Consider the following 23,614-nt stretch of genomic DNA (forward strand, 5'->3'; position numbering starts at 1 on the left):
GATTTCTGTTTCAGAAGTGCTTTTACAGTAAAAATTTCACTTCAAAAGTGTCGTCGTACGCTACCAACGATTCCCGTTTATTCTCCTTTGGCCGTGGGAATGTGCGAACCTCGTTGGCCGGTGTGGCACACGCGCTGGTCGCGCGTACCTTCTCCGGTGGGGAAAAAGCAAGTGGTGAAAAATGTGAGGGAAACCGGTTGAACAAAAGCGCAGCGGTTACATCCCGGCGCCACTCTCACGTCCTTCGCTAAAACGACACTTTTTTTTTTTTGGTCAGACTAAAACGACAATTTAGACAGCACAAATAAAAATTTAATTTTTTTTTAAAAAGGCACAGAGTTTCGAGTACACGATATATTTCTCTCTCTCTCTCTCTCTCTCTCTAGAAACTGTGTCTATCTCCACGGCCCTCTGAGCCTGAGCTCTGATCTCTGGCGAGCGAGCTTCGTTTCCTCGCGCTTTTTTATGCTCTGGATTCGAACGATGAAGGGGAAGCAGCTGATAATCGGTGTGGCGTGGCTTCTGATGGTGAGCTCTGGTCCCCGTTCGGTGCTCTCCGGCGATATAGTACACCAAGACGATGTTGCGCCGAAGAGGCCTGGTTGCGAGAACAACTTCGTCCTGGTAACTTCTAACCCTAGCTTCCTTGCTCAAGTTGAGGATTCCGCTTCCGTGATTTTCTTTTCTTTTTCTGTTTTTTTTTTTGGCCATTTCGTTGCGGTCCGTTGCAGTATTCTGTTGGTTTTTTTTTTTTAACTTGATTGGCGGTTTCGCGGTCGTTTGGCGTTGAAAATGGAGGAGAGGAGGAAGAAGCCAGCCGGTGAGTCTGTGGCTTAGGCGGTTAGCTTTGGTTGGAGCTGAATTGAGCATGATCGTTGCGGTATTGTCGTATTGAGGATTCCGTCGAGGTTTCTGCTGTCGTTTATTAGATTAATTGGCGGTTTCGTGGTCGGTTGGTGTTGAAAATGGAGGAGAGGAGGAAGAAGCGAGCTGGTGAGTCTGTGGCTTAGGCGGTTAGCTTTGGTTGGAGCTGAATTGAGCATGAACGTTGTGGTAGTGTCGTAGTGATAATTCGGTCAAGGTTGCTGCTGCCGTTTATTAGATTGATGATTGGTTCGTTCGATGTTTTGATCTAACTGCTGGGGAAATGAGGGGATAGAGAAGCAGAAAAGGAAGGGAGAGGAAAGACTTTTGGTTCAGATACATGTCTTAGAGTATTTGCACAGGCTTGTTTGAGATGACGTGGTGGATTAGTTTTGAAAGGTGATGTCGAGTGGAGGCAATTAGTGCTTTGAGTCGAGATATTGTGCTGAGTTTGCTTGATGCTGCTCTCGGTGAATTGACTTAGGATTTCTCTAATAGTGCTCAGAACTTTTGCCTAGTGCTAAGAGTGAAGTAACTTAGTCATTTTAATTCCTTATGCTTGATAAATTACTAGAGTTGACTTCAAGGAGTTTCTTGGGATGCTTTCTCCCCCTAATTGCATTTTTGGTGATGAGAGTCTTCTTGGTTAAATTCATTGTGGATAGATATATTTCCCCGTACTTTGTGATTGAGGATGATATCCTCTGAATGGATTAGCATTTTTGGACATCATTCTGATATCTTCAATGCTTAGTTGGGCTCACTGAGGTTGTTGAGGGTTAAATATATTCTCAATTCAAGCCAAGAGTAATTAGTTGCACTTGTATGACAGTATGTAGATGACTAGAATAGGATGAATCTATTTTTCCCCTACGTTCGCCTTAGATGTTTTCTATGCACCTGTAGTTGTTGTAGGGGCTGATAGATCACACAATTTGTTTCATGGATTCACATAAACTAACAAGCTTTATGAGTTTCTTTTTCTTTTTCTAGTGTCCCTCCTACATTTGTTGGCTTTTAGCCTTTCTATATCAGCACATGGACTAGGTTAATGATCTTTTGACTATCTATTTGTAAAAGATTTGCTTTCTTTATTATTTTCATGCTATGAAAAGGAAGCTGAACATTTAGATGCCATGTCATGTTTTGTTCCTTACACTTAGGGGTTTATGGTATTCACTGTGGAACCGGTGATCATCACATAGCATAGTTTATATAGTCATCGAGGATAAATAATTGAGAATAATAAGTTTTCGATTGTTTTTTTATTCTGCCTAGAGTTCATTGGGCTTGATAATGGCGTCATGGTCTTCATGTTGGCCATCGATACGGTTATATAAACTGACGTTTACCTCCATGTTGCGATGATAGGTGAAAGTTCCTACTTGGGTGAATGGTGTTGAAGACATCGAGTATGTTGGTGTTGGTGCTCGATTCGGCGTTACACTAGAATCAAAAGAGAAACATGCCAACAATACTAGAATTATAATCGCAGATCCTCCTGATTTTTGTAGCATGCCCAAGGAAAAGGTTCACTACTTTGCTGCGAACTATGGGTCATTGATTATCTAATGTGAATGCTTTCACTGATTTTCATTTACGTAAATTCTTTCTTAGCTTAACGGGGAGGTCGTTGTGGTGCATAGAGGTAATTGCAGTTTCACAACTAAGTCAAATATTGCTGAAAATGCTGGTGCAACTGCAATACTCATTATAAACAGCTGTACAGGTATTTCTGTTAACTTTTAGTTTTTGGGGTGTAATGTCTATGCATCACTAGTTGCTTATTTATACTGAGCTTGCCATGTCATTAATGATTAACTATGGAAAAAGGGATGTGCTCAACTAAACTCTTTGGCAGTCTAGAAACCACCTCTTGGGGGGCATTTTAGCTAATCCTTTGTACAATGTGCATGGAAAGCTGAAGAAGGATACTACCTGTCAAGTATTGTCATAAATTCCTTTTCTGATAAACAACGGTTCAAAAATTAGGTTGTCCTGCTTGAAGTGATGAGATTGCAATTTTGAAAGATGCTCATCATATTCATCAATTGATTTAATGTTTTCACTTCAAACATTCAGGAATTCAAGTGTCTCCCCCTTTGCTACAGAAATAAATAAGTTTAATGAGCAAAAGTTCATCGAGAATCCCCTTTTCTCCCTCCTTTAACTCCTTGTCATACTTCAAGATAGACTGTCATTGGATGAATTGACTCGGGAACTCATTCGGTATGAGTGCTCAATATTGTGGTGATTGTCGATATATACTTATCTGCATAATCAAGGAAAATGAGTGCAGTTATTATGGTTCCAGTCACATGAACTTGCTTCTGCCTAGTGAAAAGAAGAAAAGAGAATGGAATCTAATGTTCTATTGATGTTGGCCATGATGTGCAGAACTCTTCAAGATGGTTTGCGAAACGAACCAAACAGATGTTGAGATTGGCATTCCAGCTGTCATGCTTCCACAAGATGCCGGCGCAAGCTTGGAGAAGCTTATAAGCATGCATACGAATGGTGTGTAATTTGTGTGTCTTGTCTAGTGAAAGTGAAATACATGTCTAGAGGAGCTTATACCCTAAGTTATATTCCTTGAGAGCACGTACTTAGGCAGAAAAGTTTGGACTAACCGGAATCTTCTTTTTAGAGAATGAATTCATGCAACAAATCTCCATTTTGTATTGTGGTGTCTTCAGCATTTTGTCTTTCTTGCAACAGCAAACATGATGTGCTTTATTTTTTCAGTCTCAGTGCAGTTATACTCTCCACAGCGTCCATTAGTGGATGTTGCAGAAGTGTTCTTATGGCTTATGGCCGTTGGGACCATCTTATGTGCTTCTTATTGGTCTGCAAGGAGTGCTAGAGAAGCAGCTATCGAGCATGAGAAATTGCTGAAGGTTACATTACATTTTTTTTAGCTCAATTTTAATTGTTCTGGCCTTGCGTTTCAAGAACAAAAGGACCTATGTCTCTGTAATTTCTTATTTCATATTGATATAGGGTTTAACAATGGCAGGATGCCTCTGACGAGTTGGTAGGAATTGAAGGCATGGGTTCCAGTGGTGTTGTGGACATAAACACGATGTCTGCCGTTCTCTTTGTTGTAGTTGCTTCTTGCTTCTTGGTCATGCTGTACAAACTGATGTCTTACTGGTTTATCGAGGTTCTGGTGGTTCTGTTTTGCATTGGTGGAGTAGAGGTGCGCTTTCTGTTCTCATGTGCATTGGCATTTTTTTTTTTCCTGTTTATGCTTAGCATTTCCCAGGAAAGAAACATAATAGCTGGCTTGGGAATTTTCATAAACTTGGCTGTTTTTTGGTAGGAAATAGTAATAAGAACCTGTCCTCTGATACGTGTCCCTTGCATGCGGTACGTGTCGCTTGTCAAGCACCGTGTCCTTTGGCAATAACCATGGATATAAGAGCATGAATTCTCAGAAGTTGGGATGTTCGCATTCCTTGGGAAATTTCTGTCGTCTTGGTGCATAGAATGACTTAGAGATGTGCATTTTACTGCCTGTTTGCTGAACGTATTCGATTCTAAGACATTGAGCATGGACGTATGGACCATAGTACATGCATTAACATTCTCCGTGTGTTGTTTAGATCTAGAACAGTGTACATCAGTTGAGGATCCGGGTGTTTGCAGTCTAGCTGTGACTGACTGTTTGACAACTTGCTTGCCTGTTAGCAAGTCCTTCAAAAAATGGTCACAGATAGAACCTCGAACTTTTTAAGCTTGCATTTGCCTCTTACTCATTTTATGTGAGAAGGTTTAACCTTGTAATGTGTTATTGGTTGCAGGGTCTGCAAACTTGTTTGGTGGCTTTACTTTCGTGGTATGTAATTTTTCAGATTTTGAAATTACATATGTGCTTATATCATCATCAATCAGTTTTAAGTGATAAGATATCTTCATACATGAAACCTTTCTATTACTCCTACTCTTCAAAGACAAGTGCACTTTTCTTGTTGATGCTTGCACAATGTTTTGCTAAGTTATGAATAGCTGCGATGCCCAGCCAAAAAGAAAACGATATATAAATGGTACCTATTTTGCTCTTCTTTCATGAAAGTTTTGCTTTCTATATATTATTCAGAAGAGTACACGTCATTTAGGGTTTGAGAAATAAAATTTGCATGGTTATGTGATGAGAAGATAGAAATTCAAATTTGGGATGTAAGGTATGCACAGGATTGCTTAACACTTATTGTCGATCATTTATGGGTATATTATTATGCTTCATCTAATTAGAAGGCATGGATTTTAACGAAATTTATGGGTAACAGTTTGAGATTGAAATGAGTCGTTAAGTTTGCTTCCTATATAATAGAATTTGTCTCTAACGACAAATAATACCCTAATATTCTGAATTCATAAAAGTAAGTGACTACCCTTTTTTTTGGTAAAAAATAAGTCACCACCTCAAGGCTATCGATTTGTTTGCGCTAATGAGTGAGCAGTAATGAGTGATCATTAAAACGAGCACTACTTGTTGAGATGTCCTCTAGGATCAATGTGAAATAGTGGTGAATTGTGCTTTTTTTAGACATATCTCTTTTCCCCTATGAATATAAAAGCTGAAATAAAGTATGATGAACGTCAACTTTTTAGTATTTTGATCACTTTTATCGAAACATCTTTTTCTGCCTTCTGTTTCTTTTATCATGTCGAAAAGCACTTTGGACCAATTTTTTCTATATTACGAGACTGACCTCAAAAAAATTTAGTTTCAGATGGTTTGAGATTTCAGCACAATCGTTCGTGAAGTTACCCATCTTTGGAGCAGTTTCACACCTAACCTTGGCTGTTTCTCCATTCTGCATAGCCTTTGCTGTCGTTTGGGCTGTTTTCCGCCGTGTTTCCTTTGCATGGATAGGTCAAGATATACTCGTAAGAAAATTGCGGTCACCTTGCTGTTTTCTTTTGCTTCCTTTTATTGCCTCGATAGCTTCTGTTGTTACAGCAATTTTTTAGTTATTTATGTACTTTGGGCTTTTGACCTATTCGTAGAAATTTCTTACCGTTGCTTTTATGTGGTGTTTGTGCTGGTCATAATTATCTTTCCTTATTATCTGACATCTATAGTCACGATGAAGTATGGATGAGGTCCATATCTGAGGGCATAACTTAGAAGTCCGAAAGAATAGGATCTATTTTCAAGGAAATCATGGCAATTTATGGAATCAAAAGAACTAATAAGATGTTGCAGACAGCTGTCAAAATCCGTGAATGCATGAGATCATGCTTGTTAAGCAGGAGTAGTCAAAAGCTTGTGAATGTATTAGCTAAAAAGTATTCAGGGTGTCTTCCAGAAAGGTTTTAGAATGATGATTTGTCGAGTAAAAGTTGGTGAATGATAGGGGAAGAAGCATCTAAGGTTCTTTTTCCTCTAAGCGCTGAATGTGTTTTCGTCAAGGTAACTTGTTACATGACTGCCATGGACCCAGGCGTCATTTGCCATACAATTGATATAGCATGTTCTCATCCCCGTCTTTCTTAGGAGACCTATGGCAGCTTTTGTTTATAAGGGTGAATCCTTTAGTCATTTGAATCCTGAAGAATTAAGATTGTTGCAATTGCTGCTTGTTGATTTTCCCTGTTGAGATGTAATCTAATCGTCGTTATGCTTTTCTCTTTTTGCCTAGTTTATTTTAGTTACTTCTGATTGACATGAGATATAATACCTTGCCTTTTCTTTTATCTTCGTTTTCTTTTTATTTAAAAAGAGACATTATTTTTTATCCAGATTAAAGAGACCACCTAATGTTGCCTTTTCCTTGTTTGAATTAGGGAATTACTTTGATAATCACGGTTCTTCAGATTGTTCGCATACCAAATCTCAAGGTGATCACTGGAAGCTATTGTCGATGAGTATATAACTGTCAGAACTTCGTATAATTTGAGAGGTTCACTGATAATTGAAATATTTTTTGTTGAGATTTTCTTTTTCTTCTAAACCTATCTGGAATATCGCTGCCTTTTATTTCATATCCTCTGCTAGGAAAGGCCTTTCCCATAATCACAGGATGCACAAAGTGTTACATTGAGGTTGGCAGACAAGCATGAGAAAGCTCTGCTGTCAATATAGAAGGATGTCTATGAAGATTCATAAAAACATCGTGCTTTTATGCATCCAAGAAAATGCAGATGAATGTGCTTAGTGATCTCTTGCTCTTTTATTGAACAGGTTGGAACAGTGCTTCTCAGCTGTGCTTTCTTGTATGACATCTTCTGGGTATTTGTTTCCAAATGGTGGTTCGATGAGAGTGTCATGATAGTGGTAAGCAACTCTTTCTGAAGCTCATATGCTCGTTTGAGATCGCTTTTCCCATAGCCCTTATGAGAAAGCTAAGATTGCTTTGAACCAAGTGAAGTACATGAACCTATTTTACAAGAAACCTGCTAATCCGGTCACATCTCTAGCTGGAGGGAGTTTTCTTTACATGCTTGGCTCAGGCTAATGGGATTGTTAACTTCAGGGCAGGCCAGCAATCTTTGATGAGATGGAATAGGCAATTTTCTGAAATACAAGTTCGCAAATTTCTTTTTCTTCTCATGATTCCCACTGAATGTAAATCCACTAAAAGACATCTTAATCAAGTATGGTCTGGGCTAACTGCTCATCACAAAATTAAGCTTCACTTCACGTGAAGCAAGTTTGAGTATGACAAGTAATTCCCCCTCCTTGGGCTGATGGAAATTAACTTTCGAAAATTCCTGTATCCAGTAGTAGACAAGATACATATATCCTAGGGTAGAGTGACACTCAGAAATTTGTTATTTGAAGCCAAATTATGAGCTTCCGTGTTGTTCTGTCTTCTTGTCCAGCACACAGATTCCAACTCCTTCACCACTGTGGACCAGCCATCAGGACAAACCAATTTTCCATAGTGCTTGACTGGCTTGAAGAGAAATCCCATTAATTCTTACGTGTTTCCATTTCTCTTTCGATGCAGTCTAATGCCAATCTAGCTGCCATCGCTTCCACTTAAACTGCGTTATGCAATTTCAGTTTTTCCCTTCATGAGATGACTCAATTCGGTTGACTGGATGACTTCTTTTTACTCATGTGCAGGTTGCACGTGGCGATAAGAGTGGAGAGGATGGGATCCCCATGTTACTAAAAATTCCACGACTTTTTGATCCTTGGGGTGGCTATAGCATCATTGGATTTGGAGATATCATCTTACCCGGTCTGCTAGTGGTGTTCTCATTAAGGTTTGATTATCAACTTCACAAGCTGAGCTTGAATCTTATTGCATCTAGTTGCTGTATGTTTATAGTAATCCCTGTTTCTTTATAACTATTGCTAACTTGTGTGTCTCCAATCTTTCTCACAGTCCTGCTTTAAAGTGAACCAACTAGCTTGTACTGATTCTGACTCTAATTAAATGGAATCTGGTGTTGCCTTCTTCCTTTTTCGCAGGTATGATATGTTGGCAAAGAAGAAGATTCAAGAAGGATACTTCTTGTGGGCAGTGATTGCTTATGGTCTAGGTATGAGAAGCCCTGGACATCAATTCCAAATTTCGGTCTTAATGCAATAGCAATATTCCATTTCTCCAAGATCCACACTTTTTTCAGAGGGACTTGTCAGTTGGCACTTGATGCCTCTTTCTGGCTCCCTCGTAAATGCCATTGATGCGCAATTTCTGGACTGTATGCAGGACTGCTCGTCACTTATGTGGCTTTGAATTTGATGGATGGACATGGGCAACCTGCTTTGCTTTATATTGTTCCCTTCACACTGGGTGAGCACATTCAAATGAACTCTGTACTCGGTCAATTGGGTAGTTGCCGGTGTATCCAGAGAAGACTTTTCGGGAAGTATTCGAGGCTTGTAATTGGGTTTCACATGAAAGATCTTTCGAATTAGATTTGAATTTCCATGGGCAATCTGAACGAAAGCTGTCACCATTTACTCTCCTGGGGTTGTGGCTGCAGGTACCCTTTTGACATTGGGACAACAGAGAGGCGATCTCAAAACTTTGTGGACAAGAGGCGAGCCAGAGAGTCCGTGCCCGCACATCCGACTTCAGCCCTCTCAATGAGGAACTAATCAACCCTAATGTAATTGCATACTAGTCTTTTACCCTCATGTTTAGTTCCGAGTCGCTTTGACAAGCGAGAGGCTTGTACTTTGGACGTTAGACGCACCCACCGTAGAACTGTATAAAATTTTAGTTTTTCACTAGCCTATAAGCAAAACTAGACTGTAATACTGAAGGACGACATCTGAATCGAAGGGAGATATCAACATGCTCTTTCTGCTTTCATCGAAGTGAAAAAAGTAATGGCACATACATCTATTAGAAGAAAAGTGTTTTTTCCACTTTTTTGTTCCTCCAAGTAAACTCAACGAATGAAGTGATCCATAGTCCTCTGAAAACCCTCTAAATGTAGCTAGAATAAAGCCGATTGTGCTGGACCGTCCCACTATTTTGCTGATGATGGCTGTTCATCGGATCTTTGCCTGTCAATTTGAATTGCACGTTGGGGGACGATATGATAAGGACCTACAGCGAATGAAATCTGGCGGTTGCTTGTGTCATTTCTTCGATAAAATTGATCCAACCCGAAATAAATTTCAGTGACCGTTTGATTGAACTCGACATGAAAATCTCCTCGACTGGTTGCTGGAGGAGATGCTGGAGGGAATCGTCGGTCGAGGGTCACGAGCTACACACAGAAGTTGTTAGGGGATGTTCTAGGGTTTAAACGGACTATAGCTTGACAAGGAAGGATGAGTACACGTTGCTAAGAGGGTTGATCGAGTTTCCGTACGATGCTAAAGAAGGTCGATTCTTTTATGGGGTTTCTTTAGGAACGTGTACGGCGAAGAATGCTAAGTATCGCACCAGATGTTCCTGTCGTATTTACCAGTTCGATATTTATGGTCAATCAGTGTCGATTGTAAAACTCATTAGTTGTCTTTGTTTCAATAATTTGGATGGCCCAATTTATTGTTTTTCGAGGAGGAGGATCCTGAGAAGAACCTACCGCCAAGACGCGCCTCTAGATTCTCTCGGCTGAAATTCCAAGACTACCCCTATCTTCCGAGCTTTATCACCGTCCTGTCCCTCGGCCGAACGCCGCCCCGTAACCGCTGCGGTCCACAACAGAAGGGAGGGGGCAAACACACGGGGAGAGTCTCGCGAAGAGGATGAACTGCCACGTGTCGAGCCCTCGGCCCATCTCCTCGGTGGATCCACGAAGGCCACTCGGGCGTCTCCCGCTTTTTCAAACGTCTCGTCACAAAGCCCAAATGGTTTTTATTACTGTCGTTTCGTTTGTCCCCCCATCTCTTGTTTTTAGAAAAAAAAAGGGGAAATTGCTTCTCTTCCTGTTTATCCTCTCGAGTCTCGACCTCACAGCGGGAGTCGCTTCTCTTCCCTCCATCGCATTCCTTTCGAAGTGCTGCGTCAGCCTTCCGATTTCGGAAAGATATTGAAATGGAGTGATTCGGTTCCGTAGCTTCAGTTGGAGAGAGACTGCGTTGGAGCGATGGCCATCGGGGCTCTGATTTCCAACCGCAACTTCGGCGCTTTCGTCGGCTCAGGTACTCAGTTTCGCCGATACATTCCCCGTTTCCGCCGCGAATTCCGGCGGGTTGCGTCGTCTGAGCTCTTCACTGGTTGCGATTGTTGAGTTGGAGTGGGAACTCGAGTTTGAGCTGAGCAGGTTATCTCGTGAAGACGTTGTTTTTGGGCGCTTCGGTCGGACTTGCGTGCCGTTCTCGCGCCTTTTCTTTTTAAAGTTGCATGCAGCTCTTGTATTGAACCGAATTGGCTCGCTAGAAATGTCGATGTGATTGAAGTCCGACACTGTCGCATTCAGTGGCGGACTGTCCTGTAGATAGTAACTTCATCACCGGTTTTATCTTCTTCCCGTATGAAATTTAGTAATGCCAAGTTTAATAGATTCTTTGGAATAAGCGCACCACCGTGGAATTTGCGCATCACCGGCTTTTCCGCCATGAGTAGCAGTCTGAATAGAGGTTTGCTTTGCTGCAACTTGTTCGCGTTTCTCTATCCTCTGGCAGTGGCCCTGGTGGTTTGCGAAACCGATTTAGTTAGTTCGGGATGGATTTTGAAATGTTGCTAACGAAAAGGGTTAGCTTCTTCTGATTCTAGTGCTTCTTATTTGACGCAATGGTGACTAGTTTATCGTTTCCAGGACTCCTAACCTTTTCGGTTCTGTCACTTTGATGTACTTATCCTCTTGTCATCTTTAGGAGGGCGAAAAAGGTTTTCTTATTTCAGTGCTGTACCAATCGGGAAAATTTTGAGCTTTTACATTCTGAGGCTAACTACTGTCGGCATTGGCAGGCAAGTTATGTGAAGCGGGGAGAGGAACTTCCCCTCGTCGAGGATGTTGTGTGGCTACATCTGCGGCTCTGTTTCCTGGGAGCATTTTGCATCCAAATTTGTGCAGACACAGGACTTACTTATATACATCCAATCACTCAAGTTGTGCTCTCTTTGTCACTGTTCCCTTTGACAGAGGAATCTCCAGAAGCGCGGGTACTTTGCCTGAGGATAGTAATTGTAGCACTCTCACACGGTATAGAAGGAGAGGAAGATGTTACTGCTGTACTTCCTCAAGTTCTTGTCATGGCAGCTGGTCTAGACTCCATGGACCACTGGTTCTTGGTACCAAAAATGGACTGGTCAGGCAATCTGAGCTTGTTAAGGTCAACAGAACTCGTGCTTGTTACAAGTCAGACGAGTATGAAATTTCAGAAGCAAGGTTGGAAGCGCTGACTGTCCCAGAAGGGTCAAGTGATGCTCTTTTCGTTGAGGGAAGCGCGCAAGAAACATCTCTGTGGTGGGAGCAGTTTCCAAAGCGCTGGGTGATTGTTCTGCTCTGTTTCACGGCATTTCTACTATGCAACATGGACAGGGTATGTAAATTTTCTTGTTCCACTTTCTGAATATACATGAAAAACCTTGGCCAGAGTTTTCTGGCATGTTGGTTTCCTATGGCAAGCAAGATTTATATCATAGGAAGTGAGGAATCGGGGAGCTCTCATATGCAGTCCATATTAGTATGCTACAGCATATTCTAACCTGTTTCACTGTGCATTTAGGTCAACATGAGCATTGCAATACTTCCAATGTCACAAGAGTTTGGCTGGAATAGTGCGACGGTGGGGTTAATTCAATCCTCTTTCTTCTGGGGCTATCTACTTACTCAGGTTTGACGTGAAGTAGAAATGTTTTCTGTATTATCATTGAGTAGTACAAGTTCAATGATTTGTTTATGCCTGGGTATGAATCCATAGTAAAAATAAAATCATGTAAAATTTTGCAGGTGTATGTATGATTAATCATTATACACTCTCACACGTGTATGTATGATTAATCATTATACTTTTTCCTGATGAATGCATCATAGATGCATGGTCCTCATCTAACTGCTTTTTATCTTATGTTTCCTGTGCATAGATTGTTGGAGGTATATGGGCTGATAAAATTGGAGGGAAGTTGGTGTTGGGTTTTGGAGTTGTTTGGTGGTCAGTAGCAACGGTTTTGACACCTATTGCAGCAAAACTTGGGCTTCCCTTTTTGCTAATTATGCGTGCTTTTATGGGGATCGGTGAGGTTGGCCCTTTCTCTTTCTTTGTTTCATTTGATTGTCTGACGATAACCTTCCCTACCGCGGTCTCACATAAGTAACTATAATTCATATTACCACAGCGAACCCCTAATTTGTAATTTCCACATTGTTCCATCCGCATAAGCTACTACTCTGTCGGCATACTTGTTACCATCAACCTTTTCTCTCAGATGGTATCAAAGTATCAGACATTGCACTTATGTTGCTCTTCTATACAGGGTGTAGCTATGCCTGCTATGAACAACATACTTTCAAAGTGGATTCCAGTTTCAGAGAGAAGCAGATCTCTGGCTCTAGTCTATAGTGGGATGTATCTTGGTTCTGTGGCAGGGTTGGCCTTCTCACCCGCTTTGATCCACAAATTCGGCTGGCCATCTGTTTTCTACTCGTTTGGCTCCCTCGGAAGCATATGGTTTGCACTGTGGCTGAGAAAAGTATGAGTCAGTTTCCATCCATTAATTGTGGCGCAGACATAAACGTTCAATCAATGAAGAAGTCTTGAAGTTTTGGTTCTTGGAAGCAGAAAATATAACTTCATGATTCGATTTCTGTCAGAAAATTTTTGTGCCAATGAATTGAAGTTTGAATGGTTGCTTGTTTGATGAGATCATATTGCTTCGACCCTCTTATCTTCCTGCCACTTTAGTAATTTTTCACCCAAAATAGGTGAAGGCAAAAAACTTTAATTAAAGTGGTGACTTGTAAGCAAGATTCCGGTATGGGGATTACAGTTGGGATTGGAGAATTGATTCAATGCATCTATTTCTTGGATGTCCTGCATGGAAAACTTAACATTGTCTTTTCCACCCATTGGTTGGTTTGTTTACAGGCGTATAGTTCACCCAAGGAGGACCCAGGGCTCACTGCGAATGAAAAACGGCTAATCTTAAGTGGCAGCATGTCAAGGGAACCTATATCTGCCATTCCGTGGAAACTAATTTTATCGAAAGCGCCTGTTTGGGCTCTAATAATCTCGCACTTCTGCCATAATTGGGGAACTTTCATTCTTCTAACATGGATGCCCACATACTACAACCAGGTATTTGAGTTCAACTCCCAAAGTTGTAATATGCACTCTCTTTATTGGCTTTGATCATTATGTAATTGTTGACTTTTGCGGCTGATTTGCACACTCTTTGCTCTTACAACATCAAAGCTTTGAACAGCTATATATTACCCAGCCTCCTTGTTGCCTCTATTACATCTTCCAACTATATGACTTACAAATTTTACAGGCAAATGCCCTGATCTTTTCCTTTACTACTGCATATTCTAATGACTTGCGGTTTTTAGGCATTATATTTGGTTAGATCACGAATGTCGGTGGAACTTTAATCACGTCTACGATAGTATGATGACCTGGTATGCTTTTCCAGGTTTTGAAGTTCAACCTCACCGAATCTGGCCTCTTATGTGTCTTGCCATGGTTAACCATGGCCATATTTGCAAACGTAGGAGGATGGATTGCAGATACACTTGTCAGCAAAGGTGTCTCAATCACCAATGTCCGGAAGGCAAGTACTAATAACTCCGCTGTCTTCAAAATGTATATCCTGTTCGGTGAAACATATGGACGATATTGCTGCAATCTACTTTTTGTTATAGAATGGGTTTTGCTTTTAAATTTCTATGATTCATGGGATTGATTGTATATAGAACCTGATTGCGTCAAGTATCACCTGCTCCATTAGAGGGTCAAATTCCTAGCAAAGTCAAGAAATCAGCATTTCTTCGGTTGGTCACGCGCGTTCCCCGACACTTATGTTCCCTACATAAGAGTAACTAATCCTTTTACTGAACCTCTAATATTGCAGATCATGCAGTCGATTGGGTTTCTGGGCCCAGCCTTCTTTCTAACACAGCTGAGCCACGTGAAGACACCTGCTCTTGCAGTGCTGTGTATGGCATGCAGTCAGGTATGATTTTACATAATTTCTGATTATGTACACCGTATAGAAAACGACACTCCTATGAAGTGATATCGGAATCATCATTATACTTGGAAAAAGACCTACATTGCACACGCTCAACTACATGATTTGAAAGTACTTCCATTTTGAGATATTAGCTGTAATGAGGAAGCTGCTGAAAACTATCTAGGAAAAGACAGCCAAGGAAGCATCCTCATGAGCCCTTTAGTGAGCTGTTAGTGAGAAAAGTTAAAAGAGGGAAGAAACCATACAATTATCTTCCAGTTAACTGATGTATGAAGTAGTGGCCTAGAAGGGTTGATATGGCCAACCACATGAATGTTCAGTAGATGTTGTATTCTTGCCCTTGCGCTTTATTGTGCCAAAGGGAGTTTCAGTAGTGCAAATCCCAGAACTGAAGTTGCTATTGTAATAGGGATCTCAATGACCAGAGGGGACCCTGTATCTCTTAATCTCTGTAACCACAATTCTGTACAAAGAACAGCCTTTTCAGAGTAGGCTTTCCATGAAATTTGTAAGTTCAGAACAACTCAACATCTGGCATTAACATTGGTTTGTATGACAGGGATCTGATGCATTCTCGCAGTCTGGTCTCTATTCCAATCACCAAGACATTGGGCCACGCTATGCTGTGAGTTATTGCTCCTTACGTTGCGATGTTGCAAAAAGTAAATCCACTTTAAATGCAAAATCAATGCGATCAATCGACTTAAGTTTCCCTTTAGGTTATGGAATCTCCTTTGGCCTCTTCATTACTACCCTTTGAATCTTTTCCATCTATGCACCTATTGGCCCTGCATGCTTATCTTTCAATTTGTTAAAGTTTAGATATATCTATCACAGGGAGTACTGCTAGGTCTCTCAAATACCGCAGGAGTGCTTGCTGGGGTTTTTGGTACAGCCGCAACAGGATACATACTTCAACGAGGTATAGCATGACCTCATGCATAATCAGTCCTGTTTGATGGTGGTACCACTGTTTCGTTTAAGTTCAGGCTCTTTAATCAACTTCACTGTGTTGCAGGTTCTTGGGATGATGTGTTTAAGGTGGCTGTTGCACTATACCTTATCGGCACTTTAGTATGGAACTTATTTTCAACTGGAGAGAAAGTTATTGACTGAGAAATGACCATCAGGAGAAATGACAATATGCTGCTCGAATAACTTGAAGGCATCGAGTTAGTGAGTTACACAGAGCACAAGGAAAATAGTGAAACGAGCTACTCAAACTCAGGCAGGGGGAAGACCTTATAACACGCGGTTACTTTTGGTTAGTGATTCACAATTCATCTCACCGATTTGAGGCCCCTCAGATGCTACTGGATCCTGACGACTTTGCCAGCTCTGAGCAAATTCTCTCCACAGGTTCTTTGATTTTGTATGGGAAGCTACAAGGTTTATACAGTGCCGGGGTGAAGTTGGAACCACCCCCAGACACTCCGGTTGACCAGTATAGTGCACCTCATTTATCAGGGACTCAAAATCATTTTCCAGAGAACTCTGATAAATTTGCCCTCATGTCAGTTTACCTGATGTCATTTATATGTAGACACTTGCATGTGATATGTAACTCTCAGGGCTGGTGCCTGCTTGAGAGTCCGTTCAAATGGTCGATGTGTCGCATATTCCCCTACGAGCCAATTTCCTGAGTTGTGGGATCATCTTTTGAAAGTTAGCATTAAAACAGAGAACTAGCTTCGAGATATAGTTGAGTTTGAATGGATAGGAGTTGACTAGTCCAACTTCTGTATCTTCAATTTGGACAAGCGCATGATAAATTCCGCTCACAAAACTGAAACTCTTCCAAGGCAGAGTAGAGTTTTTCCTTTTTACAGCGAACAACGTTATTTCTAACGAAAAGACCGAACAAGAAACCAATAAACAAATAAATTGAACGGAAGCTCAAACGTTGTACGTACACAAGGTGGTGGAAAATGAAGAAGAAGAAGAAGAATGAATTCAAGGCATTCTCTAGGGTGCAGCCAAACAAAGCCTTCCCAGACCAAAACCAAACCAATCGTATCCTTTTAAACACACAGACACCATTCTTTTCGTGGTGGCGAAATCAATCAGATCAAGATCAAGTAAACAAATTGAAAGGTGGGTTTTCTCCCTTGGGGATCAAGTTGCAAAAGCTCTCTCTGTACCAGCCAATTAATGAATATCTCCCCCAATTCAAAATTCATCAAAACCCAACCACCATGTCGCCACCGCCGTTAACACTCGCCATTCAATCCCATGCCCACTTCCCCGCTTCTCTCTCTCCTAATGCTCTCCGAAATTGGCCCCAACTCCCTCCTGAGCACGTCCACTTTGAGCCCGTACTTCATGAACAGCGTCAGCGACATCTTCTGCACCACCCTATGCCCTGAAGCCACCCTCAGCTTGTGCCTCAGCAAAACCGCCGCGGCGATCGACTTCATCTGCAGGTATGCCAAGTCCTTCCCCAGGCAAATCCTGGGCCCTGCGTTGAACGCCACGAACTTGAACGCGTCCTGCGCGATGAACTTCCGGCCGTCCGGCGACAGCCACCTCTCGGGCCGGAACTCCAGGCAATCCTCCCCCCACGTGGACCTCATCCTCCCCGCCGAGTATATGGAATACGTGACCGATGATCCGGCCGGCACGATGGTCCCGTCGGGCAACACGTCGTCCTCCACCACGTGCTTCGAGTCCTCGGGGACCGAGGGGTAGAGTCGCAGTGTCTCCGATAGTGCCGCCTTCAGGTACACCAGCTTGTCCACCTCCTCGAACCCCAGGGGCTCGTCGACCCACGTTGCCGCGTCGTAGCCGCGCGACTCGGCCAGAACCGTGCATATTTCGCGGACGATTTTGTCCTCCACGGGTGGGTTTTGGATGACCAGCCAGAAGAACCAGCTCAGCGCCACCGACGACGTGTCGCGCCCGGCCAGGATGAAGTTCAGCGCTACGTGCTGGAGGAAGGTATCCGAGTAGGACTCCTTTTTCTTCATGAACCTCGAGAGCAGGTCGTCATGGGGGTGCTCATCCTTCTGCTGCTGCTGGCTCAGCAGCTCGAGCTTACGCGCCGCGATCACTTTGGACAAGTGCTCATCGATGTTCACGAGGCTGCGGCTCAAGCTGACCTCCATCCCGAGCCGGAGCCACTTCTTGAACCTCCACAGTACCTCAGGCAATATGAACCGCTGGAGCGAGGCTTCCGTGGCCCGGTCGAAGGCCGCAGCGAAGCCGTTCTCGGGGAGCCCGGGCGCGCAGGTCCCCGGATCCTTCCCAAAAGCCAACCCGCATATGTTGTCGAACGTGAGCCGGAGCAGCAAGTCCTGCAGATCGACCGGCTCGGCGCTTAGCTCGGCCGCTTTCAGGATGGAGCAGAACCGCAGCTTGATGGCTCGGTTGAGCCACCGAGCCATGGCCTGGCGCAGCGTCCGGGTGGTGAACTCCAGCGCGGCGGTCTTCCGCTGGAACAGCCACGTGTCGCCGTCGGAGTTGAAGATCCCCTCGCCGAGGAGGTCGTGGAACACGGCCTGCCAGGTCGGGCCTTTGGGGTAGTTGTCGAAGCGGGCCTTGAGGATGTGCTCGAGGTTCTTCGGGTCGCACGTGACGGTCACGAGGCCCTGCTTCCGGGCCAGGAAAGGCACCGCGCAGATGCAGGTCTGGTACGTGCCGCCGCAGGCGAGGAGGTTGTCGGCGATCCAGTCGTGCATGCGGTCGCAGTTCTCGATCAGGCCCGGCAGGCTGCCCAAGAGGGGCCAGACACGTGGGCCCTTCAGCGACCGTGAGATGAACGTGAACCAGATCAGGTAGGCCGTTATTGCCGTTAATACCAGTAGAGCTGTCGCTACGTCCATTTCCCGTCTTTCTTCCTCCCCTCTGGTTTTCTTCCTCCTGTAGCAAAAACTCTCTCCTACTCTTCTTCCCGGAAAATGCTAGCTACTTCCGGGAGAAGGAAAACCCAAGTTTTCTAGGGAAAATCTCCAGACCCTAGTTACACGTACGGCGCAATAGACTTTGTATGTGTCTGGAAAGCAAGAAAAGCAAAACAAAAGAAAACGGGAGACGGAGAAGAAGATGCAGAGAGAGGGAGTGTGGTACGTACAATGAGTAACGAGCAAAGAGAGAGCAAGATAATTTATAGGTGAAGAGATAAAGCAGAGCAATAATGGAGGACAGACTGTTGCCTGAAATGTACCATGCCTCTCTCTCTCTCTCTTCCTCTCACACGCTATGAATCTGAATCACTCCGGTCTGACTCATACAATGAGGAGACTCGTACTATAATCGTAATGGCGTGCCTTAAATGCTACGGGGAGGTCGTTGAGAAGCTCTTAAAAACGCTAGCTAGGCTCCCTCTTCTCTTCTCCAACTCCAACTCCAAATCAATCATCCAGTGTATAATATAAGCCGCTCTCGCAAGAACCCCATGTCAGTCAAGCATCTCTCTCTCTCTCTCTCTCTAAGAGTAAAGAGAGATCACACACACATGCATGTGACACCTAATTCTGCAGAGAAAATGGGAAAGGGTCATAAATTGATGGAGTATTGAATGAAGGAGGGAGCTTTAATGGGATTAGTTGAGGAAGCAGGGACAGATCAAACGAAAAAGAAACGCCAAGGAGAGACTCTGTATGATGAGATACAGGGCAGGGGGGAAAGAAAAACAATGGGGGGTCACACAGTTTAGGCTCGTTTTGAGCAACTGCTTGTGCTTTCAATCTTCAAGATCTCTCCTCCCCTCTCTCTCTCTCTTTTCTTTTCCATAGAAGAAAAACTCAGAATTTTTTTTCTTTTGGGTGGATAACATTTTTGAAGATTCTTATGATGCAGAGCCATGCAAATGTTGTCTTAAATGAAAATGGGTTGTTCATGTGGGCTTTGGTTAGGGGTCGGTGAGCGAACTACCAACACTTCATAGCGTTTACTTTGTGGGGAAGAAGTGATCTTCCTCTTCTCTTTTCATCTTTATCCACCTCTGCTTCTGTTCCCTTCACCCACCTTGCAATCTATTGACAAAAAGAAGAAACATGCTCTGAGCCTGAGGCTGAGGATTGTGTTCTTTCCATCGTCATCATCCTCATCATCATCACACAGCTTCGTTTGACCTTTGCATGGGAAATTTAATGTCTTTCATCTGTTAACACGAACGCCAGGCGCAGAGGGGCAAACATGGGAGGGATCTTTTGAGGGTCAAACTTGCAGGTGGTGCCGCCTGAAAGTTAACAGCCTTGCTCCATCGGCACTGTCAAAACTTTGATTTTTTTTTTTTTTTCTGATCATCTAATCCATGCCAGGCCCCACTTTCCAATGTTTTTTTGTTTTTTTGGGGTTCTTTGCTTTCCGTGTGATGTCAACTTTTGGAAAGAAAATTTGGACATGCTAGGCGAACTCTAATCATCAAATCTACCCTAGAAGATAAACAAACTCATACAGACTGTTCTTGAGGCCTATTCCGTCTTAAGCATCCGATTTTCGGGTTTTGATACAATCCGAACTTCATCCCCGAAAGTGTTGGCATCGAGCGACACTATCCCGTGTGTCGTATGGAATGGTAAACCCGGAAAATTCTTGTCCAGTTTCAGGTGAGTTAGCTGATCGATTAGTGTCGGGGAACATTGGGTCAAATGTGTACTTGAGGCAATAGAATAGAGGGAGATTGGATCAGCAGAGAGGGCCAGGCGGTGTAGCTAGCTTGTGACTTTGTGAGCAGAGGAGAAGCATAAAAGTGGGTTGGGGCAGCTAAATCTATCTAATTATGTTTGCAAGCAAGAGTGGGAATTGTTGTTTGCTCCAACCATGCCACCGCCCTCCACAACCAACGGACAGCGCAATTAGTTCCCTTTTGGTTGGCCGCTCCGCATTACACGTTTGAACAAGAAAATGAAAGAAAGGAGGAAAGAAAGAAACCAGAGAGAATCGTCCTCGTCCTCACGGACGATGTGTACGGCGAATAAAGTCGATCACGATGCAGAATCACATAAGAATTTGCATTCTTTTAAGAAATTAATGCGAATCACACAAGAATTAGCTTATAAACTAATACGAAAATGTTCAATGTTATCTCCGAACTTGAATTAATGGAAGGACCACGTTGAACGTTTTCATATAGTTCCCGAACGAAATTGAACATGTATAAAAAGTCCATGGATCCCAAATTGAACAATTGAAAAATCCGGAAATGGTATCGCTCATTGGGCCAGGTCGTTATTACGAATGTATGATCTCTCTCTCTCCCTTTTTATCTTTGATTTTCTAGTTTATATTTGGATTTTCATAGGCGTTGACTTGAGTTGGACATGGGATTTATGAGGGTCATGTTTGTGCTCAAACTCACCCGACTCGCTTTCAATGCACCCATCTGCAAACTGACCTCTCTCTCTCTCTCTCTCTCTCTCTCTCTCTCTCTCTCTCTCCACATTTAAATTCGCACCATATCATCACAACTGGGTGCCAAGGAAAGGGGGAATCTCGAGTCGTCGAACATAACGTCCAAACGGGGTTGATCATCAATCCAAGAAAGTGCGAAGACCCATGCAATGCGATGCAAATTTTGTGTTCTAAGTACCAATCCTTCACGGAATTCTCCTTCCACCTGCAAATGGCAAACTTCTAGGCCGTGACTTATTCTCCGTCCCGACCCAATTCTCTCAAAACCCCACGGAAAGTGTCCGTAGAAGAAAGAATTTACCAGACAAGGGATTTCTTGTTGCTCATCATTCTTCACATCACAACGTGTCGATCATATGCTATATGCGGGAAAAGTGTCAAAAAAAATCCTAAACTTATTGCATTAGTGTCAATTCAGTCATAAGCTTTTTATTGGTGCCAATTCGGTCCTTTTGCATTTGTGCCAATTCGGTCTTGAATCTTGTGTATTTATGCCAATTGAGTCAATTCAGCCAATTTTGGCTGGAAATCGCTGGTATGAACGTCAATTGTCCTATGTGGCACGACTAGTGCTAACGTGAATATTTTTTTAATATTTTTTGATATTTTAAATAAATTTTAAAAATATTTTTTAAATTTTTTTTAAAATATTAGAATATTATGAAAAAAAATGTCCAAGTCAATGCCCATGCTGCCACATAGGACAATCGACGTCCACGTTCGGCCGAAATTGGCCGGATTAACTTAATTTGCATAAATACAAAAATTTAGGACTAAATTGATATCAATGCAAAATGTTTAGGATTGAATTTGCACCAATAAAAGATTTAGGACTTAATTGGCACCAATACAAAAGGTTTAGAACCGAATTAGCACCAAAAAAAGGTTTAGGGCTTAGTTGACACTAATGCAATAAGTTTATGACTTTTTTTACTAAGATGCGAATAGAGTAATCCTACTAAGGAATGCATCATCTAGAAGTTGCTGGGACTGACTCGGATTTCATTAGCTTACTCTTTTATGCAGAATCGACTAGAAACACATTTAAATAAGGGCAATCCTAGATATTCAAAGTGATCGCGAAGACTAGGACTACGTCATTCGGTACGTCGAATATTGCTCAAGAAGAGCATATAGCATATACCCAAGGGATGAGATTTCGAAGATTCAAGCTGGTTGAAGCTTTCTCGAGTTGTTCTTGATTTCTAGAAGAAGCACCCTTGCTTTCCATCTTAGGTGGTCAACTTAGAGGTTGTAGTCACCGGTTCAATGTTTTAATGGACTTGATGAGGAGATAGAAAGTGGCTATGAAAAAAGAAGGCAATGCACAAATGGTTCAACTACCGTTACGATAACGTGGCTTCTGATTTTGGGGTAACCTTCCAAGTGAGTGTGTGTGCTCATTGGTGGGAAATATTGTACAAAAAGTTCTAAACCTATTGTACTTTTACCGATTCGATCCTAAACTTTTTGATTTTGCCAATTAAGCTCTAAATATTTTCATGTTTTGCTAATTGAGTTCAACTTGTCAATATCGACCGGAACTTGCTCACATGTATGCCGGCCAATTTATGTGACACCGTAGGCATTGAAACAGATAATTTTCAATAATATTTTAATATTTTGAAGGATATTTTTCTTAATATATTTTTCTTTTTTCTTTTTTCTTTTTTTCTTTTCTTCTCTTTTTTTTCTTAATTTTTCTTTACTAGCTGGCGAGGGTCGCAAAATCAAGAAAACATTAAAATCTTTTTAAGAATTATCTACATCGGTGCCGGCGTTGTCACATAAGATGGTCGGCGTCTATATCAACGATTTTTTGGCTAAAATTGACTGATTGACTCAATTGACAAAAAATGAAAAGATTTAGGACTCAATTGATAAAATTAAAAGCAGTTAGGGCTTTTTGGATAAGTTTCCTTTGTCGGTGGACCGACTCGTGGTGTTTGAACTCCGAGCCCACCGTCTTTTTCTCTTTGGGGCACCATGTTTTGGCAAGTCTTGCCACCCACAGAATCCTCATTTGCTGCTGATACCAGTGTTGTGATTCGATGTCCAGTTCCAGAAATCTTAGGGCTTTAAGTCCCCAATTCAAACCAATAGCAAAAGATGCCGACTCAGCTTTGGGTTGCCAACTCACACGGACAGTCACAGAACCGACACCCACCATTACGGCTTTTCCTTGAGTGCAGGAGGTTACTTGCACGCCATGGCACTGTGAGCCAACGGGCAAAAGACCGGCCAAAATGCCCATGTTCCTCTGAGATCAGTTTCATCAAGCGGAACTTGTTTAAGCTAATCATCTCACGATGGATGTAGGCACACGACAGTGCATATGCAGGAGCCTTAATGATATACTAAGGTTCTGGGATTTAGAGATCACGGGTTCGAGTCACTCAAATAGCCTCCAGGCAAAAGCAGAGACTGCATGGAGAGTCCTATAGACCCCACAACTAAGAGCCTTGGCCAACCTGTGGGGTCTTTTTATTGTAGACGCAACACAAAACATGCGAAAGAAATGTACAGGGATAAAACAACCGAATATAACATTTTCGAAGGCATAAAAATCTTGAAACGACTGGCGATCCAACATTAGAGTCTCTTTGCCGTCGCTGTGCAACTTTTGCTTTAAAACACTCGCGCGATTGACATTTTAACATATCACACTGCTACTATGATTTCATGGTATGACAAAAAAGCCTCATCGTAGTGTGGTAGAATGTTGTGCTTCTGCCATAAAAAAGTCCATCCACACAAATCCAGATGCAGGGTGTGTGTGATCCAGCATGCTTTCTTTTTTCACCAAGCAAAGCAGGCAAACTACTAAAGCCACCGTG

General features: G+C 42.5%; 3 protein-coding genes across 3 annotated transcripts; 2 read left to right on the plus strand and 1 right to left on the minus strand.

Annotated features, from left to right (window-relative positions):
• Positions 1 to 314: 314 nt before the first annotated feature.
• LOC115748522 (signal peptide peptidase-like 4) lies at positions 315 to 9,184 on the plus strand. The gene is made up of 14 exons (XM_030685022.2): positions 315 to 624; positions 2,236 to 2,394; positions 2,482 to 2,593; positions 3,262 to 3,381; positions 3,610 to 3,761; positions 3,881 to 4,063; positions 4,668 to 4,702; positions 5,595 to 5,757; positions 6,658 to 6,711; positions 7,055 to 7,147; positions 7,943 to 8,085; positions 8,294 to 8,364; positions 8,535 to 8,618; positions 8,812 to 9,184. Exons 1-14 carry the CDS (start codon positions 466 to 468, stop codon positions 8,916 to 8,918), a joined length of 1,635 nt encoding a protein of 544 aa, XP_030540882.1. The 5' UTR covers positions 315 to 465; the 3' UTR covers positions 8,919 to 9,184.
• Positions 9,185 to 10,188: 1,004 nt separating this feature from the next.
• LOC115748521 (ascorbate transporter, chloroplastic) lies at positions 10,189 to 15,711 on the plus strand. Its single transcript, XM_030685021.2, has 11 exons — positions 10,189 to 10,426; positions 11,196 to 11,770; positions 11,957 to 12,064; positions 12,315 to 12,470; positions 12,705 to 12,920; positions 13,316 to 13,525; positions 13,863 to 14,000; positions 14,301 to 14,402; positions 14,983 to 15,048; positions 15,261 to 15,345; positions 15,442 to 15,711. The coding sequence occupies exons 1-11, from the start codon at positions 10,372 to 10,374 to the stop codon at positions 15,537 to 15,539; spliced, it is 1,809 nt and encodes a 602-aa protein (XP_030540881.1). The 5' UTR covers positions 10,189 to 10,371; the 3' UTR covers positions 15,540 to 15,711.
• Positions 15,712 to 16,357: 646 nt separating this feature from the next.
• LOC115748524 (cytochrome P450 86A8-like) lies at positions 16,358 to 19,164 on the minus strand. Its single transcript, XM_030685023.2, has one exon. The coding sequence runs from the start codon at positions 18,242 to 18,244 to the stop codon at positions 16,634 to 16,636; it is 1,611 nt and encodes a 536-aa protein (XP_030540883.1). The 5' UTR covers positions 18,245 to 19,164; the 3' UTR covers positions 16,358 to 16,633.
• Between the last annotated feature and the right edge of the window lie 4,450 nt (positions 19,165 to 23,614).

The sequence above is a fragment of the Rhodamnia argentea genome, chromosome 9, assembly GCF_020921035.1.
Source record: "Rhodamnia argentea isolate NSW1041297 chromosome 9, ASM2092103v1, whole genome shotgun sequence".
NCBI lineage: Eukaryota > Viridiplantae > Streptophyta > Magnoliopsida > Myrtales > Myrtaceae > Rhodamnia > Rhodamnia argentea.